The 27,379-nt window shown below is 36.9% G+C and overlaps 2 protein-coding genes across 4 annotated transcripts; both read left to right on the plus strand.

Annotated features, from left to right (window-relative positions):
• Positions 1-17,375: 17,375 nt before the first annotated feature.
• Positions 17,376-21,856, plus strand: LOC148547393 (G-type lectin S-receptor-like serine/threonine-protein kinase At4g27290). Its single transcript, XM_088496879.1, has 7 exons — positions 17,376-18,703; positions 18,824-18,964; positions 19,072-19,238; positions 19,713-19,923; positions 20,314-20,551; positions 20,846-20,996; positions 21,423-21,856. The coding sequence occupies exons 1-7, from the start codon at positions 17,422-17,424 to the stop codon at positions 21,708-21,710; spliced, it is 2,478 nt and encodes an 825-aa protein (XP_088353005.1). The 5' UTR covers positions 17,376-17,421; the 3' UTR covers positions 21,711-21,856.
• A 961-nt stretch (positions 21,857-22,817) lies between these two features.
• On the plus strand, positions 22,818-26,953 carry LOC107610656 (G-type lectin S-receptor-like serine/threonine-protein kinase At4g27290). 3 transcript variants are annotated; one of them, XM_088495972.1, is made up of 8 exons: positions 22,818-23,019; positions 23,112-24,381; positions 24,646-24,792; positions 24,880-25,046; positions 25,441-25,651; positions 25,813-26,050; positions 26,310-26,460; positions 26,545-26,953. In XM_088495972.1, the coding sequence occupies exons 2-8, from the start codon at positions 23,115-23,117 to the stop codon at positions 26,848-26,850; spliced, it is 2,487 nt and encodes an 828-aa protein (XP_088352098.1). In that variant the 5' UTR covers positions 22,818-23,019; positions 23,112-23,114; the 3' UTR covers positions 26,851-26,953. The 3 variants fall into 3 exon arrangements, with proteins under 3 accessions (XP_088352098.1, XP_088352099.1, XP_088352097.1); XM_088495971.1 differs by having other exon boundaries at positions 22,970-23,028; XM_088495973.1 differs by lacking the exon at positions 24,646-24,792 and having other exon boundaries at positions 22,870-23,019.
• Positions 26,954-27,379: the final 426 nt, after the last annotated feature.

The raw sequence follows: 27,379 nt of genomic DNA on the forward strand, positions 1-27,379 counted from the left end.
GATTTTGTCCAGGATGTTTTTTAGTAATCCAATCTTCTTTTCTTATTTGTAGGACTAGTTTGGCCATGTCTTCTCGCAATAACATTGTAGAGATGTCTTCTAAAGTTTTCGAGGGAATGTCCGATTGGCTGGACTCCCTTGTCTTAATGTGTGTCTCTGTGGTGGATGCTGAGTTTTGTGTAGAGCTAAGGAAACGTCATAGGGTTTGTGGTGGTGGTGCCCGAGAGAGGGATTATGAGCTTGTAGCGCCCGACTCTGACGAGAGGGTTAGTTTTCCTACTTCGGTCGAGGGGGAGCGTCCCTTCTTCTACGCCTATGAATATTTCTTCAGCCAGTTGGATATTACTTTTTCCTTTTCTGCTTTCGAGACCGACTTCTTGTGGTCGTGTAACATTGCCCCATCCTAGCTTCATCTGAATTCCTGGGGTTTTATCAAGATTTTTCAGCTGCTTTGCCAAGAGTTAGATGTAACACCCTCTCAGACTCTTTTCCTCTATCTTTTTGTTTTTGCCAAGCCTGGAGCTTCTTCCAAAAAGAAGGCTTCTTGGGTTTCTTTCAGGTCTGCCCAGGGGCATAAAGTTTTTGCCATGTATGATGAATCTTTTAAGGATTTTAAGAATTATTTCTTTAGAGTCCGCGCTGTTGAGGGTGTCCGCCCCTTTTTTCTTGATGAGAATGACGAGCCTGCTTTCCCTCTAGAATGGCAAAAGGATGTGAGAGTGTCTCGTTATACCTGGGAGATGCTTGACGAGGTTGAACGGGCTTTTGTAATTGTTCTTGAAGATTTATGAGGGGAACCACTCCATCTTGATACAAAAAAGTTTTTGAGTGACCCGTCTTTGGTTCGAACTGCTTTGGGTACTCTCTGATTTGTTTCTGTACTTGTTTCTTAGTTTTGCTTCTTCTTTTTGTGATTGTAACCCATTACTGTGGTTGATTCTGTATTTTCAGAGATGTCTAAAAATAATGATTCCATGAAGGCCTTCAAAAAGGCAAGGAAGGCTGCTGCTGCTCAAAATATCTCGGCCAAGGTGACAGGAGAGGGATCTTCTCAAGTTCAGGTGAAGCTGCCCGTGCCGAGTTCTCCTGGACCGAGGAAGGTGATCTCCACTCCTCGAGTTCGTCTGGCTGACCCTCCACAGACTTCTGCTGCTACTTCTGGTGCTCCTCCCAACAAGAAACAAAAAACAATTGAGCCTTTCAACCTTGATGCTCCTGACTTCGATGCGGTGTAGTTTGTTGATCAGCAAATCGGTCCTTATGGTGCCCTCCCCATGGATGATGTATCACTCCTTCGCCATTTAGATTTTATAACTCGGAGTAGCATTAAGATGGCATATATGGGGGCTGCCCTATATCGAACTGCCTAAAATCTTCCCCTTCACGCTACCAAAGCCTTCATGGAGGAGGCTAAACAGGAGTTCGATCGGATGAAGGGCTTGAAGGAGAAGCTTGAAGTAAAAGTAGCAAAACTGGAGAAGGAACTAAAGAACGAGAAGGCTAGCTCTCTTGCCCTGACAGCTTCTGTGAGGTTGGCCGAGGACACTGCATTGAGGCATAAAGACAGTTACGTCACATCCTATCGGGAGGTGATGCGTCTGAGGGAGGAGTTGGAGTCTGCCCGAGTTGATTACTCTGAGCTTCAAGGTCACCTTGTCGGCAGCGTAAATGCTGCTTTTGATAACCCGAAGGAGCAGGTTCAAGTTCTTGCTCCTGAGGTTGACCTTACTCTCTTCAGCTTGGACAATGTTGTGAGGGATGGTAAGATTGTCCCCGACGACCCGGATGATGATGATGTCGGACCTCCCTCTGCGCCTGATGCTAAAGTGTCGACTTCTACAGTTCCTCCAGCTGAGGTCGGTCATCCTGTATCCGATCCGGACTGTCAAATCCTGAATCGGGATGATGGGACCGTGGATGTTGTGCCCGTTCAGATTCGCCCTCCTTCACCCTATGCTGATGCTCCCGGGAAGGCTTCTGATGTTTAACTAAACTTTGTTATTTTGATTGTGTAAATAGCCCGGCTTGTGGGCTTTTAAACTCTTTATTTTGTAAATTTCATTTTGCTAACTGTTGACACTTGTTTAGTTGCTATTTTAGCAACTTTAGGCTAAAAAACAAAAAATAGCTTCCAAGTTCTTGGGGCTGATTTGAGTAGCCCCTTTGAATTTTTTTTTATCACAACTTCGCGCCTTTAATATCATGTCGATCTTTATCTCGTCTAGGCACTTTTTCTAGGCTTTTGGTAGTGCCGGAGCCTTGTCGCTCGATCTCTTTGAGTTGCTTTGTGCTTGTGATCTTTGATTCTTTTTGAGGCAACAAACGAAAATCCTGTTTTGTTTGGACCTTTTGTGAGATCTCTGCCAAGTATCACTTTTGTAGTTTTCGCACTTTATGTGGGTCGACCTCGTCATGTCGGGTCCTTCCTTATGTGAACCAATTTCGTCGTGTCGGATCAAGTTATTTCGTAATCCTCTTTCTTGGACTTTTGTTCAAGTCTCTTTCAGGAATTACGTTTATAACTTTAGGTTTTGGACCGACTTCGTCGTGTCGGGCTCTTCTAAGTTATTTTTGTAATCCTCTTTCTTGGACCTTGTTCAGGTCTCTTTCAGGGATTACTTTAATGACTTTGTTTTTTGGGCCGACTTCGTCATGTCGGGCCCTTCTAAGTTATTTTTGTAATCCTCTTTCTTGGACCTTGTTCAGGTCTCTTTCAGGGATTACTTTAATAACTTTGTTTTTTTGGGCCGACTTCGTCATGTCGGGCCCTTCTAAGTTATTTTTGTAATCCTCTTTCTTGAACCTTGTTCAGGTCTCTTTCAGGGATTACTTTTATAACTTTATGTTTTGGGCCGACTTTGTCATGTCGGGCCCTTCTAAGTTATTTTTGTAATCCTCTTTCTTGGACCTTGTTCAGGTCTCTTTCAGGGATTACTTTTATAACTTTATGTTTTGGGCCGACTTTGTCATGTCAGGCCCTTCTAAGTTAAAGTAATCCTCTTTAATAGGGTTGGCCAGACCTCTTTCCAGGGTTTACTTATAACTTGGGTTGACTTGGTCCGACTTCTTAACATCGGCCAGTCTTTAAGTTATTATTTAGCAATCCATAAGACCTCGTCAGGTTCTTTTTCCGGATCACTTTCGATAACTTCTTGCATTATTCTGTTTTCATCTTTGCCGATTTGTAGAGGATGGTTTCAATCTTCGTTTGACCTTTAGATGAATTATGTTTTCATCTCTGTTGGTCTTTATCGTGATCGTGCAGTGAATTTATTTTTCACTTTCTACCGATTTGTTGCTTTATAATCGGACGATGAATGTTTCAGATTAATGCGTCTTGAGAATTTGTAGAATATCTAAAATATATTTTATTCAAAGGAAAATGCAAATATATACATGCGGGAGTTTTTCATCCCTTTAAGTCGGATAGTTTGTAGATCTTAGCTTGGTACCTCATTAAAAAACCTTTTCAAGAAAAAGAGTGTACCTTATACCAAGATCCTTTATCATCCCTAACTATAGTACCTTCTTAGGTTGCAGGAGTGCCATGATCTAGGAAGCTCTCGTCCATCGAGTTCGGACAGTCTGTAATAGCCCTTCCCAAGTACTTCTATGACTCGATATGGTCCTTTCCAGTTTGCTGCCAGCTTTCCTTTTCTAGGTCGAGTTGTTCCGATATCATTTCGGATTAGGGTGAGGTCATTTTCCGCAAAACCTCGTAGCACTACTTTTTGATTATATCTTGAAGTCATTCGACGCTTTAGTGCTTCTTCCCTGATCCGAGCTCTTTCCTGGACTTCCGGGAGTAGGTCGAGTTCTTCCCTTTGCAGTTGGGAGTTGGCTTCTTCATTGTAGTGGACTACTCTAGGCAACCCTTCTTCAATTTCTACCGGGATCATTGCCTCCACTCCGTATGCTAATCGGAAGGGTGATTCCTTTGTGGTGGAATGTGGCGTTGTTCGATATGCCCATAGGACTTATGGGAGTTCCTCAGCCCAAGCTCCCTTTGCGTCCTGTAATCTCCATTTTAACCCGGCCAATATGACTTTGTTGGCAGCTTCGGCTTGTCCATTGGCTTGGGGATGTTCGACGGAGGTGAACTGGTGCTTTATGTTCAGATCGGCTACTAATTTTCTGAAGCCTGCATCTGTGAATTTGGTGCCATTGTCTGTGGTGATGGAGTATGGGACCCCGAACCTTGTGACAATGTTTCTATATAGGAATTTTCGATTTCTTTGAGCAGTAGCATTAGCTAGGGGTTCTGCCTCGATCCACTTTGTAAAGTAGTCTACCCCTACTATGAGGAATTTCACTTGTCCCGATCCCTGAGGAAAGGGTCCGAGAAGGTCGAGTTCCCATTTTGCAAATGGCCAAGGTGAGGTTACGCTGATGAGCTCTTCTGGTGTGGCGATGTGAAAGTTGGCATGCTTTTGACATAGTGGACATGTCTTTACGAACTCTGTGGCCTCCTTTTGTAGCGTTGGCCAATAAAATCCTGCCCGAAGTACTTTTTTGGTGAGTGCTTGTGCTCCGAGATGATTGCCACAGATGCCGCTGTGTACTTCTTCTAGAACTTCCTTTGTGTTGGAAGTTGGTACACATTTCAACAATGGGATTGAAATTCCTCTTTTATAAAGAGTATTGTTTATGATGGTGTAGTATTGTGCCTCCCGTTTTAACCTCTTTGCCTCCTTCTCATCCGTAGGAAGTGTTTCTGTTTTGAGGTAGTTAATTATGGGAGTAATCTATCCTTTATCTAGACCTGTTATGGCTAGGACTTTCTCCTCTTCTGAGATTGACGGGTTCTATAGTGTTTCCTGGATGAGGCTTCTATTGTTGTCCCCTGGTTTAGTGCTGGCTAATTTTGAGAGTGCATCAGTCCGGGCATTTTGTTCACTGGGTATGTGACGGATCTCATACTCCCCGAGTTGTCTGAGTTGTTCCCTGGTTTTATCCAAGTACTTTTTCATGGTGGGGTCCTTGACTTGGTAGCTTCCTGCTATTTGTGAATTGACCACCTGGGAATCGCTGAAGATGATGAGTCTTTGAGCCCCGACCTCTTTAGCTAGCTTCAAACCAGCTAGTAGTGCCTCATATTCAGCTTGGTTGTTTGAGGCAGGGAACCTGAATTTGAGAGAGAGTTCGATTTGGGTTCCTTGATTACTTTCAATTATCATGCCCGCACCACTTCCCGTTTTATTTGAGGATCCATTCACGTAAAGATTCCATTCTGAGGGGATTTCCGAGGTGTCTGTAAATTCTGCAATGAAGTCGGCCAAGTACTGTGATTTGATCGCTGTCCGAGCTTCATATTGTAGGTCGAACTCAGATAACTCGACCGCCCATTGTAAGATTCGGCCTGCTAGATCTGTTTTCTATAATATCCCTTTTATGGGCTGGTTGGTCCGAACCTTAATGGTGTGAGCTTGGAAGTACGGGCGAAGTCGTCGAGATGTTAGTATGAGAGCATAGGCAAACTTTTCTATTTTTTGGTAGTTCAGCTCGGATCCTTGTAATGCTTTACTGATGAAGTATACGGGTTGTTGCCCACTGTCGTCTTCTCAGACTAATGCCGAGGCTACTGCCCGGCTTCCTACCGCGAGGTATAGTATGAGTGGTTCTCCTTCTCGTGGCCGAGATAGTATAGGTGGCCGTCCTAGAAATCTTTTGAAATCTTGGAAGGCTTGTTCGCACTCTGTTGTCCATTTGAACTTTTTTCCTTTCCTTAGAATAGCATAGAAGGGAAGAGATCTTATCGCTGATCCCGCTAGAAATCTGGACAAGGCTGCCAACCTCCCGTTGAGTTGTTGTACCTCTTTGACACAAGTTGGGCTCTTCATGTTGAGTATGGCCTGGAATTTATCCGGATTTGCCTCAATTCCTCTTTGTGTGAGCATAAAACCTAAGAATTTGCCCGCTTCTACTACAAAGGTGTATTTTGCAGGATTGAGTCACATGCCATTCTTTCTTATAGTGTCGAACACTTGGACCAGGTCGGACAATAATGTCTCTTCACTTTGTGTCTTTATCAACATGTCGTCCATGTAGACTTCCATGATTTTTCCGATATGATCAGAAAAGACTTTATTCATTAGCCTTTGATAAGTAGCTCCCGCGTTCTTAAGACCAAAAGGCATCACAATGCAGCAATAATTTGCTTTTGGTGTTAAAAACGAGGCCTTTTCTTGATCTGGTGGATACATGGGGATTTGATTGTATCCGGAATATGCATCCATAAACGAGAGGTATTTATATCTGGAGGAGGCATCTACCAGGGCGTCGATGCTTGGGAGTAGATAAGGGTCTTTTGGGCAGGCTTTGTTGAGATCTGTATAGTCGGTGCACATTCGCCACTTCCTGTTTGATTTTTTCACCAAGACGACATTAGCTAACCATAGTGGGTACTTGACTTCTCTTATGAAACCTGCCTCCAGTAGAGCTTGTACCTGCTCTTTCACAGCTTGGGATCTTTCGGGTCCGAGCTTTCTATGCCTCTATTGTACTGGCCGAGATCCAGGGTAGACTGCTAGCTTATGACACATTAACTCGGGGTCTATGCCTGGCATGTCTGCAGCCTTCCACGCAAAGAGGTCGACGTTGACCAGTAAGAACTGTACAAGTGATTCTTTTATGTCTCCTTTTAGAGTCGTGCCAATATTGGTTGTTTTGTCCGGGATGTCCCCGATCTGGACTTTCTCTATTTCACCTTCAGGTTGTGGACGGAGTTCTTCTCGCCTCTGAACTCCACCAAGTTCGATTGTGTGGAATTCTTCTCCTCTACCTCTGAGGTTTAGACTTTCGTTATAACAGCAGCGCGCCATCTTCTGATCTGCTTTTATCGTAGCTATCCCTTCTGCGGTTGGGAATTTCATGCATAGATGTGGAGTTGAAACTATTGCGCTGAGTTGATTTAATGTTGTCCGACCTATTAGGGCATTGTAGGCTGAACTCACGTTGACCACGATGTAGTCTATTTTGAGTGTTCTGGATTGATTTCCTTTTCCAAAGGTTGTGTGTAGCGGGACGTATCCCCGTGGTTGTACTGGAGTGTCTCCCAGTCCGAACAGGCTGTTTGGATATGCTTTGAGCTCTTTTTCTTCTAAGCCGAGCTTATCGAAGGCAGTTTTGAATAAGATGTCGGCGGAGCTTCCTTGGTCTACTAATGTGCAGTGGAGATTGGCATTTTCCAATATGATGGTGATGACCATGGGATCATCGTGTCTTGAGATGATACCGGATGCGTCTTCTTTGGTGAACGTGTTTGCAGGGATGTCGGGCGCCTCCTCCTTTCCTTCGACATGATATACTTCTTTAAGATATCTTTTGCGGGATGATTTGGAGATTCCTCCTCCTGCAAATCCTCCGTGTATCATATGGACATGTCTTTCTGGCGTACGAGGTGATCGCTCGGTTCGTCCAACCTCCTCGTCCCTCCTCCTTTTTCTTTGCTCATCGTCTTGTGTGGCCAAATACCGATCTAGTTTTCCTTCTCTTACTAACTTTTCTATGACATTTTTTAGATCAAAGCATTCGTTGGTGGAATGTCCACGAACACGATGGTATTCACAATACTCGTTTCGGTTTCCTCCTCCTCTTTTGCCTTTGAGTGGTCGAGCTGTGGGTATTTTTTCTGTGTGGCAGACTTCTTTGTAAACATTCACCAGGGACACCCTAAGAGGGGTGTAATTATGGTATTTTTTTATTTTTTCCCCTTGTCGATCTTCCTTTTTTTTGGACTCTTTGTCTTTGTCTCTGTAGGCGAATCCGGATTTTGAGGTTTCTCCTAGTCGAGAATTTTCTTCCATGTTGATCTATTTTTCCGCTCGTTCCTACACTTCATCCAGAGATGTGGGGTACTTCTTTGATATGGATTGGCTAAAAGGTCCCTCTCGTAGGCCATTAATGAGGCCCATGATGGCGGCCTCTGTTGGTAGACTTTGTATGTCTAGGCATGTTTTGTTGAATCTTTCCATGTAGTTGTGAAGACTTTCCCGATCTCCTTGCTTGATTCCTAATAGACTGGGGGCGTGCTTAGCCTTGTCTTTTTGGAAGGAGAATCTGGCCAGGAACTTTTTGGCTAAGTCATCGAAGCTTGAGATGGACTTCGGAGGTAGGTTGTCGAACTATCTAATTGTTGTTTTCGTGAGAGTTGTTGGAAAAGCTTTGCAGCGAACTGCACCTGAGGCGTCGGTGAGGTACATCCTACTTCTGAAGTTGTTGATGTGATGGTTAGGATCTGTAGTGCCATCGTACAAAGTCATATTCAGAAGTTTGAAGTCCTTAGGAATTTTGGTCTTCATGATTTCCCTAGTGAATGGATCTTGATCTTTGCGTGAGTTGTTCTCAGGGGTGGTCCGAGTAGCTTTTGCTTTGAGATCGGCTTCGAGTTTTAGAAGTTTATCTTCTAAGTCTCGACGTCGCCTTACTTCTCTTTGTATATCCTTCTCAACTTCTCGTTGGCGCTGTGTTTCTTTTTCCAGTTGCTTTAAACGATCTTGAAGCGCTTCTATTACTCCCGGATTTGATGAGTTTTTGTCCCCGTTAGATTCCGGGGTATCTTTCAGTGTATTGCCCGCGTTTTTGTGCGGTGTTCTATCCTCTAGATCTGAGTCGTGGTCGTTGTCATGGTCGTCCGCCATAGTGATAGGATGACTTCCAGGTCCCCGGCAACGGTGCCAATGTTCCGAGGATTACCTGAAACTGTAGGTCGATCTCGGTCGAGATCTTCTATACTGATCAGAGCTAACGTGTCTGGCTGGTGGGTGGCGACCGGAGCTGTTGCGTCCGACTTGTGGGATTGAGAATGTTGCTGATCCTTCGTCACCGGAGGGTGGTGGTATCTGCAAGGGACTCCGATGCTTAAGTTAGCAAGGGTATTAAGCAGGTTTTTAGTAGAATCAGAGTATGAGTTATACCTGGGTGTTCCAGTGTATTTATAGTAGTGTGGGCTGACCTTTCTGATAATATAAGTTAGTTATCTTATCTTATCTTATCTTATTTTGAGTGAAGTCAGCTTATCTTCAAGGGAACCGCCTTTATCTCTATAGGCTTGGATTGCCTTTGGATTTGGGTTGTGTTCCTCTATTTGGGCCCTTATTGGGCTTTCCTGTCAATGTGGCCGACCTCTTTGAGAAGAGGTCGGATAGCCTGACCTGAAGAGGTCGGTCGCTTTGTCACTGAATATCTCGAGTTGGATAGCTCGACCCAGGGTGTGAACAGTAACTGTGTTCAAGAATCAACAATACTGAACTAGGAGAATCAATAACACTATCTAAATTCTGAGTTCCTAAAGATGCCAATCATTCTAAACTTCAAGGGATAAAGTGAGATGCCAAAACTGTTCAGAGGCAAAAAGTTACTAGTCCCGCTCATCTAATTGGAGCTAAGTTTCATTGAGAATTTGGAATTTAGAGTGTATTCTCTTCTTTTTATCCTATTTGGTTTTCATTTGTTTGGGAACAAGCAACAATTTAAGTTTGGTGTTGTGATGAGCGGATAATTTATACGCTTTTTGGCATTATTTTTAGTATGTTTTTAGTATATTTTAGTAAGTTTTTATTATGTTTTTATTAGTTTTTATTCAAAAATCACATTTCTGGACTTTACTATGAGTTTGTGTGTTTTTTCTGTGATTTCAGGTATTTTCTGGCTGAAATTGAGGGACCTGAGCAAAAATCTTATTCAGAAGCTAAAAAAGGACTGTAGATGCTGTTGGATTCTGACCTTCCTGCACTCAAAGTAGATTTTCTGGAACTACAGAAGCCCAATTGGTGCGCTCTCAATTGCATTAGAAAGTAGACATCCTGGGCTTTCCAGCAAGATATAATAGTCCATACTTTGCCCGAGATTTGATGGCTCAAACCAGCGTTCCAAGTCAGCATAAAAATTCTAGCGTCAAAACGCCAGAACTGGCATAAAAGCTGGAGTTAAACGCCCAAACTGGCACAAAAGCTGGCGTTTAACTCCAAGAAAAGTCTCTACATGTGAAAGCTTCAATGCTCAGCCCAAGCACACACCAAGTGGGCCCCGGAAGTGGATTTCTACACTAACTATTCTAGCTTACTCATTTTCTGTAACCCTAGGTCACTAGTTTATTATAAAAACTACTTTTAGTGATTCATTTTGTACCTCATGACATTTCATTTCTGAATTTGTATCTTCTACAGCATGAGTCTCTAAACCCCAAGGTTGAGGGTGAGGAGCTCTGCTGTGTTTTGATGAATTAATGCAATTACTACTGTTTTTCATTCAATCACGCTTGCTTCTATTCTAAGATATTTACTCGCACTTCAACTTGGTGAATGTGATGATCCATGACACTCATCACCATTCTCAACCTATGAACGCGTGCCTGATAACCACCTCTATTCTACCTTAGACTGAGTGCATATCTCTTAGCTTCCTGATTCAGATCAGAGTCTTCGTGATATAGGCTAGAATTATTGGCAACCATTCTTGAGATCTGGAAAGTCTAAACCTTGTCTGTGGTATTCCGAGTAGGATCTGGGAAGGGATGACTGTGACGAGCTTTAAACTCGCGAGTGTTGGGCGTAGTGACAGACGCAAAAGGATCAATGGATCATATTCCGACACGATCAAGAACCGACAGATGATTAGCCATGCGGTGACAGCGCATTTGGACCATTTTCACTGAGAGGACGGATGGTAGCCATTGACAATGGTGATCCACCAACATACAGCTTGCCATGGAAGGAGCCTTGCGTGCGTGAAGAAGAAGACAGTAGAAAAGCAGAGATTCAGAAGATAGAGCATCTCCAAAACCTCAACCTATTCGCCATTATTGCATAACAAGTATTTATTTCATGTTCTTTTACTCTTTACAATTAAATCTGAGAATTATTGATATCCTGACTAAGAGTTACAAGATAACCATAGCTTGCTTCAAGCCGACAATCTCCGTGGGATCGACCCTTACTCATGTAAGGTATTACTTGGACGACCCAGTGCACTTGCTGGTTAGTTGTGCAGAGTTATGAAAAGTGTAATCACAATTTCGTGCACCAACGATGCAGTGAGAAGGGTGGCAAGGGGGTGGTTGCAAAGAGGTTGGATGGAGTATGGAGAGCGTTATGGATCTCTGAATTAAAGAAGGGTTATGCAAATAAAGATTAGGAGTTTTGGATTTCTATATGTGTGTGTGTGTGTGTGTGTGTGAGTGAGAAATGACTAAAAAACATATATTAGAAATAAACTATTAAGGATAATTCAGGAAATTCATAAATTTCGGGGAATAGCGGGGACGGGGCGGGGATCCCCGCTCGGGTCCCCGCGTCTGCTTCGGGAAAATTTTGTCCCCCATCCCCATCCCCGCGGGGAAAATTCCCCACAATCAGATCCCCATTCAGGGCAGTCCTCGCAGGGATCCCTGCGTCTCAGGGAGTTTTGCCATCCCTAGAAGAATTATCTCTCTGAACTTAAATTTCTGGGCTCTAATACACGTGCTGAATCATCTGGGCCAACCCTAAAATTCAGATTCTGAGTGGCCCAATATGTTTCCTTAAACCCAACCATCTCTGGCCCCAATGAGTGTTACATGTGATGGTCCAATGTGTTTCCTTAAATTCTTGTGATTTTGTGTATTTTGTCTTTAATGAAAAAGTTTCATTTAAATCAGTTTTTATTCTTTTAAAATATTTATTTTTCTCAAATCAAATCACTTTTTCCTGATGTCAAGTCTTTTCAAAGTTAAATCATAAGTGATGCAGTTGCATGTTTCAAGAAACCTTTTTTCTTGGTGCGGTTACCAACCTTCTGGCTTCTCCCTTCATAACTTCTTCCTCCAACCCTTTGGTTTTTTCTCCCACTACCTTTAGTGCTTCTCTTCGTTCAAAACCAAGGTCTATCCAAATAAGGAAGAAAATTGTTCTTCAAAAACCTCCTCGTGAAAAGGTTTTCAAGCTCCCAGCAAAATCAAAACCTTCCACACGCTCTCAAGACCGAACCTTTACTCCATCACCTTCTCCTCCTTGCATAGATCCCATGGCTCGCACAAAGAACCCTTTGAGGTCTCCTCCCTCCTTCAAGCAAACCACTCCTCCCAGCGCTCCTTCCAAACCTAGTACATCAAAGGGGAAGCACATTGCTACTCAGGAACCAGCGCCTGAGCCATCTCAGCCTAAGTCTAGGTTTGTTCCCACTCGTCCTTAGAGAGGTAAACCTCGTATTCCTCTTAAATCTGTTAAGGAACCTGATATTGATCCCTTTGCACACAAATCACACTTCATAACATCCCATTCAAACTATAACCCTCACCGTTTTAGATCTGCCATGAATAATGATTTCTAAGAAGGGGTTATTGCTCATCGCACCTTGTGTCCTACGTTTCTTGTTGATTTATCAAATCTGAAAAAGAAAGGTTTTGAGTTTGTTAATAATCTTATTTTTCTGGACTGGAACCACATTTTTAAAATCCAAAAACCTGTTTACCCCAATATTAGTCAAGGAATTTTATGCAAACATGACTTACCATGAGGGGACTGCCCATTTGACATAATTCTGAATAATGAAACCATCAATGATTCTCTGAAATACACTGATGTTGGTGCATGTGCCTATACATCTGGTAAATGGGATGAAGGGGTAGGTCTATCTTTCAGTGATGCTCTCGTCTATGTATGTGAACATATTTCTTTGATTGATGGCATCACTCCAACTCACAAAGCCCTGGGTTATACTCGTGCTCAATTGCATCACATAGTGAACCATATCATCCTTCCTCAGAGTGGCTCATATCAAAGGGTGTCTTACACTAATACTCTAGTTTTGTATGCTATTCTCACAAAATCAGAAATCTCTTTTGCATATTTAATGGTAAGATATATGTTTGATTGTGTTAGAAGTGAGAAAAAGGATAAAGCTCTTCCTTATGGCATGTTCTTAACCTGTATTTTTGAATATTTTGGTGTTGACTTGTCAAATGAGTCATATGAAAATAGATACTCTTATCTAAAAGGAGGTGGTTCAATGAAACAACAGAAAAAGGGACCCACTCGTTTTGAAAGGGTGGTTCTTGATGATGATGATGATGATTTCATTCCTGAGGAATCTCCTCCTCCATCCACCACGGGAACTTCGGCCTCAACTGGACACAAAACTGGTCTATATGAAGTTGTTAAGGATGTGGTACAGGAATTTGTTTCTCAATCCAACCATCTGATTGCAATGAGCAAAGAAAAGAGGAAACTTGCTATGAAACATGAGAACTTCTTTAGAAAATCAAAGAGATAGAGTGGCCATTTTCATGAAATTCATTGACAATCTCCAAGAGGATGACAATATTGCCACTAATCCTGAAGAAGATGGTAATTCTGAAGAGGATGGTTCGGATGTCTGAAATTGTCTCATATTGCTGGAGCCTTTTGTTCACTTTTGTCTCATAAAAACTGTTGTTGTTTATTTTTGAACTACTCTATGTCTTTTTCGGATGACTGTAATACTTTTAACAACTGTTGCACTTAATTTCAGTTAACTCCCTATTTTGGACTTTGAACTAATATTTTGTTGCAGGTTTTAATTTAATTTTGTTCCACCGTTGATGACAAAAGGGGGAGTAGTAGCATATGGAGTTGAATTTTGAATTTTTGAATTTTTGTTGCTGCTGTGATTTTTGGCATGTGAATTTGAATTTTCTTTACATGATCTATTGATGTTTTGCCTTTGATAGTCTTGATGCTCTATTTTGTTTAAGGTTGAACGGTTTTGAACTAAATATTAGTTATTATTGCTGATATGGTTTGTTCAGTTTTGGAATGCACAGTTGAGTGTTTGCACACTCACTTGATTCAACTTCATAAGATGATAAACTGTTTGAAAAACCTTGCTGATTGCTTCATCCATGGATAACATATTATAGATAGTCCACTATTGTGTTTCCTATGAGAATATGCAAACAGGAAAGATGACAAGAGCACAAATCTAGGGAGAGCAACTCTTGAAAGAAAAAGGGGGAGCAACACAAAATCAAGTGACATCACTCAAAGGGAAGTTTCCTAACTTTATCCAAATTCAATTCCATTTGATCAATGTCATAATTATATTTGTCATCAAGGAGGAAATTGTTGAGTTAAGAAATTAATTAATTTCAATTGATGATGACAAACATTATTTTATTGGGTTAATCATCTAATTTGTTTTTAATCATGTTTGATAAAATGATGCAGGCCAAAATTAAAAGAAACAGTAGCCCAAATACAAGGAATCAAAATCATTGCTGGTAGGTCTTTCAAACCAACCAAGCTTAAAAGAAAACAAAGCAAAGAATTCAGATGGGCTAAATGAAACAACTCCAACCCAAGCCCAAGAAGACTCATTCAAGCTGAAGCCTTCCAAAGCTCATCACAAGTTTGCTTCAGTCAGAACCAGATAGAGAGAGAGAGAGAGAGAGAGAGAGAGAGAGAGAGAGAGAGAGAGAGAGAGAGAGAGAGAGAGAGAGAGAGAGAGAGAGAGAGAGCTTCCTCCTGCTCATTTTATCAAAGAAGAAAGAAAGAGAAGGGTTAAGCAAAAAGCAAATGTCTAATCGCCAAAATCAAACTGTGTTAAGCTAAGTCAGAAGATAAAGATGATTCATTTGCATTAGCATGCAATTTATTTTCTTCACTCCCTCTACAACTCTCTACGACACCATTTTGGGATAAATGAAAAAAGGTATTTTTGATCTATGTTGCTGTAAATCAATAGTTCACAAAATTGCTTGGAGCCAAAGCACATTCTTAATGGTATGGATTTGGGGCATATCACTGAACAATAATCCATGCTGCTCAGTTGACCTCGGTCAAGTAAGAAAATCATAAATGAAATCCCTAATTTTGGGGATTAATTGAAAAAAGTAAAATGACAACTTTGGGAAGCACACAGCTCAAGGAGTTGACTAAAGAAAGATCCAACACAACAACTTAGGAAGAGGTACAAAAAGAAAAAACTTTAATTTTTGGAAGACCAAGGAGAAAGGACCAGGGTTTGAAGTTTTTGTTCGGAGAAGGTTTCTCTGAGTAGAGTTCATCAACTTGGACAGTGCTTTCTAGTTAAAAGAAGTATTCCGCCAGAATGAGGAACGAAATCAAAGTCAAGTGAATCCGGTTCAACCTATAGCATCAGAGGCTGTTGAAGCATTAATCTCATTCATGTTTTACAGATTGTAATTTCATTTTCAATATATATCTTTCTGTAATTTTTTGAGTGGAAAAAGGCTGAAAGAGAGGAATCAAGAAAAAGGCAAAGAGTGATAAAAGGCTGAGTGATACACTTGCGAGAAAAGCTTAGAGTGATTTCAGATTTTTTTTAGGTTGTTTCTATTGTCTTGTATCCAGTACTTGTGAGGTACCCTTTTCTTAGTTGGGTTAGCACTAAGAGTGAAGAGTTAGGTATTAGCATAACCAAATCAAGTTAGATTAGAACTTGAGAGGTAAATGATTGTGTCAATCCTTTAAAATTGGTGTATATAATACTTTAACGAAAGAATAAAACCTAAAATAGAGGGCAATTTGTGAGATAATGCTCCAGAAATTCAAAAAGCAATCATGACTTACGAGGCAATGGCTTAATAAGCCAAAAGTAAAAAAGACAAGAAGATGATGAAATATAGGAAAAGATGGCACCGTGCTCCGCGGTTTGCAACAGAAAATCTAACATTATTATTAATCGACTTTTATTTATTTGTTTATTTTTACTACAATTAGGTGATTATTATGGGAAATAAGACCAAGGCTGCCGGAATTTTTTACTATTTGGAAATCAGTTACTTAATTAAGACCCCGTGTCTGAACAAGAAAATTTGTTAACATAAAAATTTCATAAGGATTATTATTGTCTTGAACCTAAAAGATACAGACTAACTAAGGGAAAAAAGAAGAAGAAAAATATTGAAAATATTAAAAATTGTGACAAAGAAAAATTACATTCGTAAAAAATTTAATTATTTCAATTAGTGTTATATTTATTCTAGTTCTTAAAATCATATCATTATTGAGTGTATAAATGAAAAGAAAATTAATACGATCTAAATAGTATAAATATAGTAAATATTTTTAAAGCCTTAAAAAATTAAAAATAGAACGATTATTATTATCAAAGGGATGAAGTAAATGTTAACTATTGAATTGATAAAAGATGGTATTAGATATTATAAAAAGATTATTGTTAAATTCGTAATTTTATTACATATTAACTTTATTGTCTTGAAGAGTAATTAAATTTTCACTTTTTCTTTCTTCATCTTATCCATCTCAAGACAAATTCCATCACAGGATACATAAACAATACAATGTCACACGTAATTTGTTTTCAAACTTAAGAAATACGTCTTGGAAGTCAATACTAGAGAGGAAGTCAGTCAACTCAACAAATAACCACAAGCCCATAACTAGTAGTATACACTAATTTATCATCACAAAATAGATCTTTTATACGGTAAAATATTGTCTTGATTTCTAATATTTTAATTCAATTTTAATTTAATTTCTATCATTTTAATCATCGTATTTTAGTCTAAAAAAGTTTTAAATGTCATATTTTAATCATACAAAATTTTAAACAAATTTAATGTTGTTTCACTATTAAATTTGATACGAATAATTAGCGTAATGAGAAATCAATAAGATTTAATTTTAATATGTAAGTAAAATTAATTCATCGAATGATAATCAATATAAAAGGTTTTTATTAAATTCTAAAGGATTGATGATTCACAGATAGCATTTGAAATTTATTTACAAGAAAAAAATTGAAAAGAAAAAACATTTTAAAAAAATTTTAGGTATATTTTTCTAATACATGAAAGAAGATATAAGTTAACAGTAACATTGTTAACGACTTAATATACACATCATTCATCGCATTAACTATTTATTTAAAATATTATGGACTAAATTAAAATTTAACATAAATATTAAAGATTAAAATAATAATTTACTCTATTTTATATTATTAATTCTATTATTTATGCTTCTTTAGGATAACATTACTCAATTTTATTCTTTATACCTAGGTGCATCTTTTCATGGCAGCCTAACTAAAATAACCATATTACATTGATACAAAATATTAACAACTATATCAATTACTCTTATAGTATATATATTGGAACAATTATATTACGTATATATTAAAATTAATTATTAAAATAAAATATATATTAAAATATAAAATACATTAAAAATGAGTTAAATAATATATATATTTATATATAAATATATAATTTTAATATTAAAATACAAATTAATATAAAATAAATATTAAAAATAAGTTAAATAATATGTATTTAATATTATACACAAATACATTGCGATTGATTTAATAACTAATTTTTTGGGCGGATATAACATTTTTAATACTCAAAATCTTCCATGTATCTTAGCTTCTAGTATTCTAGTTGTTTATGTATTCGTCCCTCATAAAGCTATTGCTATGGAAAGGTTCATCACCTTGCTTCTGTTGTGCTTTTCATTGTTGCACGATACTGCCATTTCCATTACCATAGAAACCATTAGCACTTCACAATCCCTCACTGATGCTGACATCATGCTTTCACCTAGCAGAACCTTTGCATTGGGATTCTTCAGTAGTCCAGAAAATTCCAAAAATCGTTACCTTGGAATATGGTACAATAGAGTATCAACAACCACCGTTGTATGGGTTGCCAATAGAAACAAACCACTCTACCACTCATCCGGAGAGTTGAAGATCGCCAAAGACGGGATTCTAGAGCTTTACAACAGTAGCACCATTGCTTGGTCTTCCAACTCATCAAGATTTTCACAGAAACCCGTTATTGCGGTTCTTTTGGATTCTGGTAACTTCGTTGTGAAGGAAGCAGTCAGAAACAATGACGATTCAACAAGTTTTCTTTGGCAGAGTTTTGATTACCCTGGTGACACTTTGCTACCAGGGATGAAGCTTGGAATCGATTTAACAACCGGCATGAATAGGTACCTAACTTCGTGGACAAGCCGCGATGATCCATCTTCAGGCAACTACACATTTCAGCTTGATATCACTGGGTATCCGCGATTATGTATAAGAAATGGCGAATCCAAGGAGCATTGTGGTGGATCTTGGAATGGTGTTCGGTTTAGTGGAATTCCTCTGCTAAAACAGAATTCCATATTCAACTATTACTTTGTCTCTAACCAAGAAGAGATATATTATACATTTGAGCTTGTTAATAGCTCAGTCTATTCAAGGTTTTCGCTAACCGTGGATGGAATCATGACGCGTTATGTCTGGAATGCTAAGAATCAAAGCTGGAGCATCTATCTAGCAGTACCAAAGGACTTGTGTGATTATTATGGCAAATGCGGCGTGTATGGTAGTTGTAACATAGACAACTCCCCAGTATGTGGATGCTTGAAAGGATTTGAACCTAGGGTCCCAGAAGAATGGAATCAAGCTGATTGGTCTAATGGCTGCAACAGAACTAATTCGTTAAGCTGTCGCGGAGATGGATTCGCGAAATTTTCTAGTCTCAAGTTACCGGACACAGAGAGGACATCATGGTTAAACAAAACTCTGAGCCTTGTGGAATGTGCTGAAATCTGCATCAGAAACTGCTCTTGCACTGCTTATGCTGCATTAGATATCAGGAAAGAGGCAAGTGGATGTTTACTGTGGTATGGTGACTTAATAGATATTAGAGTACTGAATGATCCACAACAAGATATTTATGTCAGAATGTCAAAGAAAGATCTAGGTAGGTTTTGAAGTTCATCATTTCATCTTTATCTCCCAATTTTGGAAGTACCTTCTTTCTGTTTCTCTTTTGTTATTGTTTTCAGGATATCATATCTTCTGTTTGTTTGTGGTTTTCTAGATGAAGATGAAAATTTGAAACACAAATCCGACATCCGAAAGCTGCAGATTATTGTTTCTAGCTCAGTCATATCTGTAGGGATTTTGATCCTCTGTCTATCCTTCACCCTGTATAGATGCAAGAAGTACAAAAAAAACTATAGTAAGTCACTTTAATGGGCATGAGAAAATTTAATTAGCAGATTTCTTTTATTTTTGTTATGCTTTGCTATTTGATCTTTACATGTTGCTTTTGCTTACTAAATTAAGGAAGCATGAGAGGCAAACCAGAAACAGATGCACATGCAATACAAGAGCATCAAAAGGAGGAAGAACTAGATCTACCCTTGTTTGATTTAGCTACAGTTATTTCTGCAACCGATAACTTCTCTATCAATAACATCTTGGGAAAAGGTGGTTTTGGAACTGTTTATCAGGTAATATTGTATATCAGCCAAGTTTTCAGCTTCAGTACATGATTTATGAATGCACGAACCCGGAATGTCAAAATCTTTGTAATATTTTTCCTATGTTGTGCTACTCATGCTTAAAAATAACTGGCTATTCGTTAATACTATGATGCTCAAGTGATTTAGTCTGGGTATTAATGAAAGGCTAGGAAATTTAATTTATTGAGATGACCAACAAGTACATCATTTGAAAAGAAACACTTTTTTGTTTCTCTAGTAAATAATTTTTGTAAAACAAAAAGTTTCAAACTAGAAAATTTTGCATTTGATATTGAATTAAGATCATCATATATAGGTTGCCATTATGTTAACAGTATTTAACTTAAGAAGCCCAACTGAATCTAGGATCCAATTCACCATTATGTTAACAAACATTTAGCTCAAGTATGTTTCTTCCAAAGATTGATGTTCCCATCAAATATATATTATTGCAATATTCAGGGTATGCTGGAAGATGGAAGAGAAATAGCTGTTAAGAGACTCTCAGAAAATACTAGACAAGGTCTTCAAGAGTTCAAAAGTGAAGTAATGCATATAGTCAAACTTCAGCATAGGAATTTGGTGAAGCTTCTAGGATGTTGCATTGAAGCAGATGAAAGGATGTTGGTGTATGAGTTTATGCCAAATAAAAGCTTGGACTACTTCATATTTGGTTTGTTTCCACTTGATACTTAGTTTTGGTTTCATTTACTGTTGAATATTTTCTAAAGTTTGGGTAATAGATCTTATAGATTTCTACCAGATGTAGTTAGAGTAACTAGTTTAATGTTTAGCAATCATAAAATGAAGGGAAATAAAATTTCTTCAAAACTAATTTCCCTAATGTTGGTTAAGTTGTTTTCCCTAAAATGAACTGTCTAGTGTCTAAACTATGAGCTACAAAAACTACTTCAATATCAAAATTTGGCTAATCAATTGTCAACTTTTATCATTTTTATATGATTTGAAATCTCCCAAAATAATCAGTCTATAACATCAGTATCATATCCCCTTCTCACATAGATTAAGTGACATGTGCTCTATTCCTTTTTTTTTTTTCCAGATAATGAGAGGAGCATATTATTAGATTGGCCTCAACGCTTTCTTATCATTATTGGCATTGCACGAGGTCTTCTTTATCTCCATCAAGATTCAAGACATAGAATAATTCATAGAGATCTTAAAGCTGGAAATATTTTGTTAGATAATGAAATGAATGCTAAGATTTCTGACTTTGGATTAGCCCGAAGCTTTGCAGGAAATGAAAATGAAGCAAGTACAGTAACTATTGTTGGAACTTAGTAAGTAGTTGATTACTTTGTAAGTAGTTAAAAATCAGCTTTCTAACAAAAAAAAAAATTTCATATATTTGTATAAATTTTAAAAAATAGCCAAAATTTCAAAAATATTGGTTCACAAACTTTTTTGAAAAAGCTAAACAAATTAGCTACCGATTAAGATTAGTTTTTGACTTCTTTTTAACTATATACAAAATCAAATTGTTTTTTTTTTTTTTTTTGAAAATAGAAACCAACACAACCAATAATTTTACCTTGTTTTGAAGATGTATGTTCATGTTTTGTGGTTTTGTGCAGTGGATATTTATCACCAGAGTATCTTATTGATGGAATATTCTCAACAAAATCTGATGTCTACAGTTTTGGTGTGCTACTATTAGAGATTGTTAGTGGAAAGAGAAATAGAGGATTCAGCAATAAAAATCATCGCTTTAATCTTTTAGGGCATGTAAGCTTTACTTTTATTTTTTCTTGTTATCTATCGACTATGAATGCTTAACTTATTATTTGGTTTTAGCCTATAAGAACATCCTTTTCAGGTAAATATAGTTCAACCATTTCCAGCATTTACTTTTTATCCTTATAACAATTCAATTTTGATATATGTTCATAAATTTTCAAAAACTTTTAGTCTTATTAATCCTTGAAAAATTATGATAATTTGGTTTTGTTATTCTGAAAATAATATATTTTGGAAGACCTAAACCGAATTATCATCTATAATTTTGCAGGAATTGATAGGGACTTTTGCAAAATACTTTGATAAAAAAATGTTTGTATAGATCAAAATTAAAATTTATGATATTTATTAATCCTATTATTATTAGAGTTTAACTTTAATATATTTATCATTTAATTGATTGAATCTATTCAGGTGTGGACATTTTTCATGGAAGGTAACTGCATAGAAATAGTTGACACATCCATCAGAAATGCAGCCAATTTATCCGAAGTCATGAGAGCAATTCATGTGGGCCTATTATGTGTGCAACAAAGTCCAGAAGACAGGCCGAGCATGTCGTATGTGCTTATGATGCTGAGTAGTGAATGGATATTGCCTCAACCAAAAATGCCTGGCTTCTTTACCGAGAGAGATTTGGTTGGTAGCAGCACCACTTCATCAATTAATGGACTCACAATCACTCAGATGGTTCCACGGTAGATCTTGTTTTTTCAGGAGAAAAATTTAAGTAGCATAGTTAAGCTGTTTAGGATTATTTTATTAACCTGTTTATGGAAATAATATAAATATATGAGCAACTAAATTTGCAATTAAATTTGAACTATAATCAAATGATATAATTCAAGTTTATATATGTTAGATTAGAGTTTTCTTTTGTTTATAAATGAAAATAAAAATTTTAAAAGAAGGATAAAGTTAAGACAAAACATTTTCCGCGGTCAACAATATTTATGTGGCATCATAATCAACGATTCGTAGTGACTCCACAATGGAGGAATTCTATTGCCAACCATGGATTCTATTTGTGCTCCTAGTGTTAGAAATCATGTCCAAGTATTTTGGGAATCTTGATCACACCAAATCACCAATCTATTGTTACAACTTAAAATTTTATTGAGAAATTCTATTTTTGGTAAAGTGGTCTTATGTATAATCTTATTCATATCAATAAAAACATATTTTTCATTAAAATAAATTTTCAGTGAAAAGTCAGGGAAAAGTGACCAAAGATAGATAAAAAAAAAACAAAGAGATGATTATTTTTTACGACTTAAAATATAACTTATAATATTAATTTTAATTTATTGCTTCAATTTCTGTGCAATAATCTAAAATAAATAAATAAATATAAACTGCCAAAGCATCATATAATTATGAAAAAAAAAATATGAATCAATGTATTCTTAGTCTCATCCATTATTTTTTAATGTTTTATTATTAGTATAATATTTAAAAGAGATAAATTAACATATATAAAAAAATCAAACACGCTACTTATCATAATGAGATGGAATGCAGTATGAACTCTTAGAATTAATGTGCAACTGTCATTGTTCCATAATATCTTCCTCTGTCATGTTCATTTTATTCAAGTCTTTCATATTAAGAAAAGAAAGAGTGATCAAGACTGAAGTCAATAAAAGTTAACAAACAAATAAAAAAATAGTTAATTATCACTATATTCTATTATCAGAAGTCAAAAACTATCATCATAAAATTGTTTCTGGTCAGAAAACGCGGCCAGGAAGTGGTGCAGACAATTTTTTTTTCCCAATAATATACAAGAAACAGTAGAAAAAATTACACATAATCCACAAAATTTTCAAAGGCAGATATAATATTGTGTTTTGTTCACGTTGACTGACTTAGTCAAAGAAAATATTTCCAAGTTTTCAGGTCACTAAATTCAAACAGTGTTCTGTCACTCACATGAGTTTCATTTAATGCTAATCATAGATATTCAATCCAGCATTCTACATCATCAGAAGCTGGAAAATGACATGAATATGTAAGACATGTATGCTATTTTCTCTTAGTCTTTGATTATTAGGTTAATTTGTACATCATCTTGATTATTTATTTAATATTTTTTTTTAACAGGGAATGAACATGAGCATAATGATGAAAAGCTTCTTCACCTTGCTTCTGTTTGGTTTTTTCTCTGTTCTGAACAATATGGTGGCTTCTACTGCAAGCGATGCTATTGATACCTTGCAATCCATAAGTGATAATAAGGGTGACACCATGGTTTCAGCTGATGAAACCTTTGCACTTGGATTCTTCAGCCCAAGAAATTCCAAGAACCGTTACATTGGGATTTGGTATAACAAAGTCCCAATACAGACAGTTGTATGGGTTGCCAACAAGGATAACCCCCTCACTGACTCCTCAGGGGTCTTGAAGGTCAACGCCACCGGAATTCTCCTCCTTCTCAACGGTAACAAGGAAGTAATATGGTCCTCCAACACAACCGGACCGGCGAAAGATCCGGTTGCAAAGCTTTTGAGTTCTGGAAATCTTGTGCTGCAAGAAAGAAGCAACAACAGAGCGGACGGCTTTTTATGGCAGAGTTTCGACTATCCATCCGACACGCTTCTGCCTGGACAGAAGTTTGGAGTGAATCTAGTCACAGGACTGAACCGATACTTGACATCGTGGAAGAATTCGGATGACCCTTCTCGCGGTAACTATACTTATGGACTGGATATCCATGGGTACCCGCAGTTATTTATAAGGGAAGGTAGTGCCAAAAGATTTCGTTTCGGATCATGGAATGGTGTTCAGGTTAGCGGGGTAGCTCAGTTGACAGAGAATCCAATATTCATTTATGAATTTAGTTATAATGAGGAAGAAGCATATTTTATATATGAGCTAATCAATAGTTCAGTTCTTCATAGGCTTCGATTGTCACCAGATGGATTTAGCCACCGTACTACTTGGAGCTATGAAAAAATGGAATGGATCACTTTTTTCCACATACCAGCGGATTCCTGTGATTACTATGCAAAATGTGGTGGTTATGCTAGCTGTAATGTAAACAAATCTCCTATATGTAATTGCTTGGATAAATTTGTGCAAAATGGAACAAAATGTGTAAGGAAAACTTCACTGAACTGCCATGAAGACGGGTTCTTGAAGTATTCGGGGCTAAAATTACCGGACACAGATAAATCATGGTTTGATAGAACCATTAGCCTTGAAGAGTGCAGGATTTTGTGCTTGAAGAACTGCTCATGTACAGCTTATGCACCTTTAGATATCAGCAGCGGTGCAAGGGGGTGTTTACTTTGGTTTGATGATTTGATGGATATGAAAGAGTTGAATTCATCTCTTCAAGATGTTTACATAAGGATGGCAAAGACAGAATTAGGTACACCATCTATTCCTCAAGCTTTGTTTTGTTTCGATTGCCTTTTTAATTTGTTGAGTTTAATTTTAATGTATTGACAATATAAACCGTTTAATCACATCTGTTCTTTTGGTTGATCATTCATACGGTCGATGTAAAAGTAGTTATTTCTATTAATATAGTGTTACGTAATTTGATGCACATGTAAAATTGTTTTACGTTGATAGAGTATCAAAATTACTATTTCACAATTTCTCTATTTTCTTATAATGCATGCTTTCTTAGGAAGTTTAGAAGTGCAGAAATCAAACAAATCCAACACTAGGAGGAAGCAAGAGGCTATCATTATAAGCTCCTCTTTGTTGTCTTTTGGGGTTTTAGTCTCTTGCTTGGCATTGGTCTTTTATAAATGGAAGACAAGGCAACAAGGCAGTTAAGTGATTTATTGAATTGTGTTAACATTGAACATGTTCTACATTTCTTTTGTTCTGATATTAAACACAACATGTTACTTTGCAGGAAATATGAGAAGAAATCAAGAAACAAAAGCAAGTGTAACAAATGATGAACAGCATGAGGAAGATATAGATTTACCCTTGTTTGACATTTCTACAATTGCTTCAGCAACAAATAACTTTTCAAGTGATAACATACTGGGACAAGGTGGTTTTGGATTAGTCTATAAGGTAACCAAATGTTAAAATCGCCATTTCTAGAATCTAGAATGCATAAATTCTTAGTTAATTTATTATATATTACTAATTTTACAACCAAAATGTGTTATTTCTCATTCTCTTATTATAATTGAAAATCTTTTTCTCCAAAATTAAAGAATTCTCTCATCTTCTCTTTCCTTTTCTCTATCTCTCTCATTCTTTCACTCATTCTGTCTCTCTTATATATTATTATCAATGACTAATTACAAATTTGACAATCAAAATATATAACATGGCATTCTCTAATTGCATTCAAATTAAACTAAAATTAAAATTAAAATATTAAAATTGAAATATAACTATATTATATATTATATTTATATATTACTAACTAATTAATAACTAAAATTGTTATAACTTTCAGGGTATTTTAGAAGATGGAAGAGAAATAGCTGTCAAAAGACGTTCACAGAATTCAACCCAAGGACTCAAAGAATTCAAAAATGAAGTTAAGCATGTTTCTAAACTTCAGCACAGGAATTTAGTGAAGCTACTAGGGTGCTGTATTCAAGCAACAGAGAGGCTTCTGATTTATGAATTTATGCCCAATAAGAGCTTGGACTTCTTCATATTTGGTTTGATTCTATAAGCCTTATGCATTGTTCGAAATAACTTTCTTAAAGTTTATCTTTTATGTTGTTAAAATTTAAAAATGCAGCTAGTCCTTGTTGCACAATTCTTTCAAAGTCACAGTTGATAATCTTAGAAAAATTTTCTAACTTGGGAATTATAACAGATGAACAGAAGGCTAAGTTACTAGGTTGGCCGACACGTTTGCATATAATCAATGGAATTGCTCGAGGTCTTCTTTACCTTCATCAAGATTCAAGACATAGAATAGTTCATAGAGATCTCAAAGCCGCCAATGTATTGTTAGATGCAGAAATGAACCCAAAAGTATCGGACTTTGGATTGGCTAGAAGCTTCGGAGGAAATGAAGTTGAAGCAAGCACACAAAATGTGGTTGGAACCTAGTAAGTCTTTTGAACAATCAACATAATAATGCATCAACTTGTCTAGTTTCTATCATAATACCACTCCTCCCAAAAGCTTAAATTAATAGGAAGAGATACATAAATAGTTATATCTCTAACATGCACCTTAAGCAAAAGTCTCTCTTTGAATTTTTTTTTATTTTTTTTGCCGAGGCTTTCTTTCTCTTTTCATTTGCTTTATGTTTATGTTTATGTTCTTTCTTTTTTTCTAAATAACTTTTGGAATATGAATGTGCAGTGGATATCTATCACCAGAGTATGTAATCGATGGAGTGTACTCGACAAAATCCGATGTATTTAGCTTTGGTGTGTTGGTATTGGAAATCGTAAGTGGGAAGAGAAACCGAGGCTTCAATCATCAAGATCACCACTTTAACCTTCTTGGTCATGTAAGCATGGACTTGAATTATAATTAATCAAGCTTGATATACTGCTAAGTTCTATTATCAACCAAATGTATAAAAAATGTGCAGGCATGGAGATTGTTTACAGAAGGCAAAGGCTATGAAATAGTTTGTAATGCAATAAGAGACACATCGAATTTATCTCCGGTTCTAAGATTGATCCATATAGGACTACTATGTGTGCAGCAGAATCCAGATGACAGACCAAGCATGTCAAGTGTGGTTTTAATGCTGAGTAGTGAATCTGCATTACCTCAACCTAAAATGCCTGGATTCTTTACAGAGAGAGAGATGGGAGGTGATGTTTCTTCATCAAGTAGTTATAAAGCAGTCTCAAATAATGATTATACAGTTAGTCTATTGGAAGCTCGATAGACGAAGATAGGTGGCATTTTCGTGTATTTTATTTAATTAGAATGAGACCCGGCGTTGTCCGAATTTAAATAAATAATAAAAGTGATTAATAATACTATAAAAATAATTTTAAATACATAAATATAAATGCAAATTATAAATAATTTTTTGAAAAGTATATTTCTTGAAATTATGGAACTTTAATTATATGAAAATATATGAGTCATAAACATTTCAAGGTTTTATGCAAATATAGTTATTTGTATAATCTCTAAAGTTATCTTTACTAATTTATGTTTCAAAAATTAAAATATTTTATATCTATATTATTAAATATTTTGATAAGTATTTTTCATTGAATAAGATTAAAATATAAACATTTAAATAAAATAAAATAATATTAAATAACTATCTTAACTTGAATCAATTCAAAAATAACTGTTGTAAAGACCGAATACAAATTATAATTTTATCTAATATTATTATAGTTATTTGAATGTTTTATAATATTATTAAAGTGCATGCAAAAAAGTATTGAATTATTACTTAA

The sequence above is a fragment of the Arachis ipaensis genome, chromosome B8 (genome assembly GCF_059453495.1).
Source record: "Arachis ipaensis isolate K30076 ecotype BB chromosome B8, ASM5945349v1, whole genome shotgun sequence".
NCBI classification, from domain to species: Eukaryota; Viridiplantae; Streptophyta; class Magnoliopsida; order Fabales; family Fabaceae; genus Arachis; species Arachis ipaensis.

What these genes read in the sequence shown, in the direction of transcription:
- LOC148547393 (XM_088496879.1), top strand. Translation starts at nt 17,422, where the DNA reads ATGGAAAGGTTCATCACCTTGCTTCTGTTGTGCTTTTCATTGTTGCAC. An exon ending in CTTGGACTACTTCATATTTG is followed by an intron (nt 19,924 to 20,313) that starts GTTTGTTTCCAC and finishes TTTTTTTTCCAG; the next exon opens with ATAATGAGAGGAGCATATTA. An exon ending in GCTTTAATCTTTTAGGGCAT is followed by an intron (nt 20,997 to 21,422) that starts GTAAGCTTTACT and finishes GAATCTATTCAG; the next exon opens with GTGTGGACATTTTTCATGGA.
- LOC107610656 (XM_088495972.1), top strand. Translation starts at nt 23,115, where the DNA reads ATGAACATGAGCATAATGATGAAAAGCTTCTTCACCTTGCTTCTGTTT. An exon ending in CAAAATGTGGTTGGAACCTA is followed by an intron (nt 26,051 to 26,309) that starts GTAAGTCTTTTG and finishes ATGAATGTGCAG; the next exon opens with TGGATATCTATCACCAGAGT. An exon ending in ACTTTAACCTTCTTGGTCAT is followed by an intron (nt 26,461 to 26,544) that starts GTAAGCATGGAC and finishes AAAAATGTGCAG; the next exon opens with GCATGGAGATTGTTTACAGA.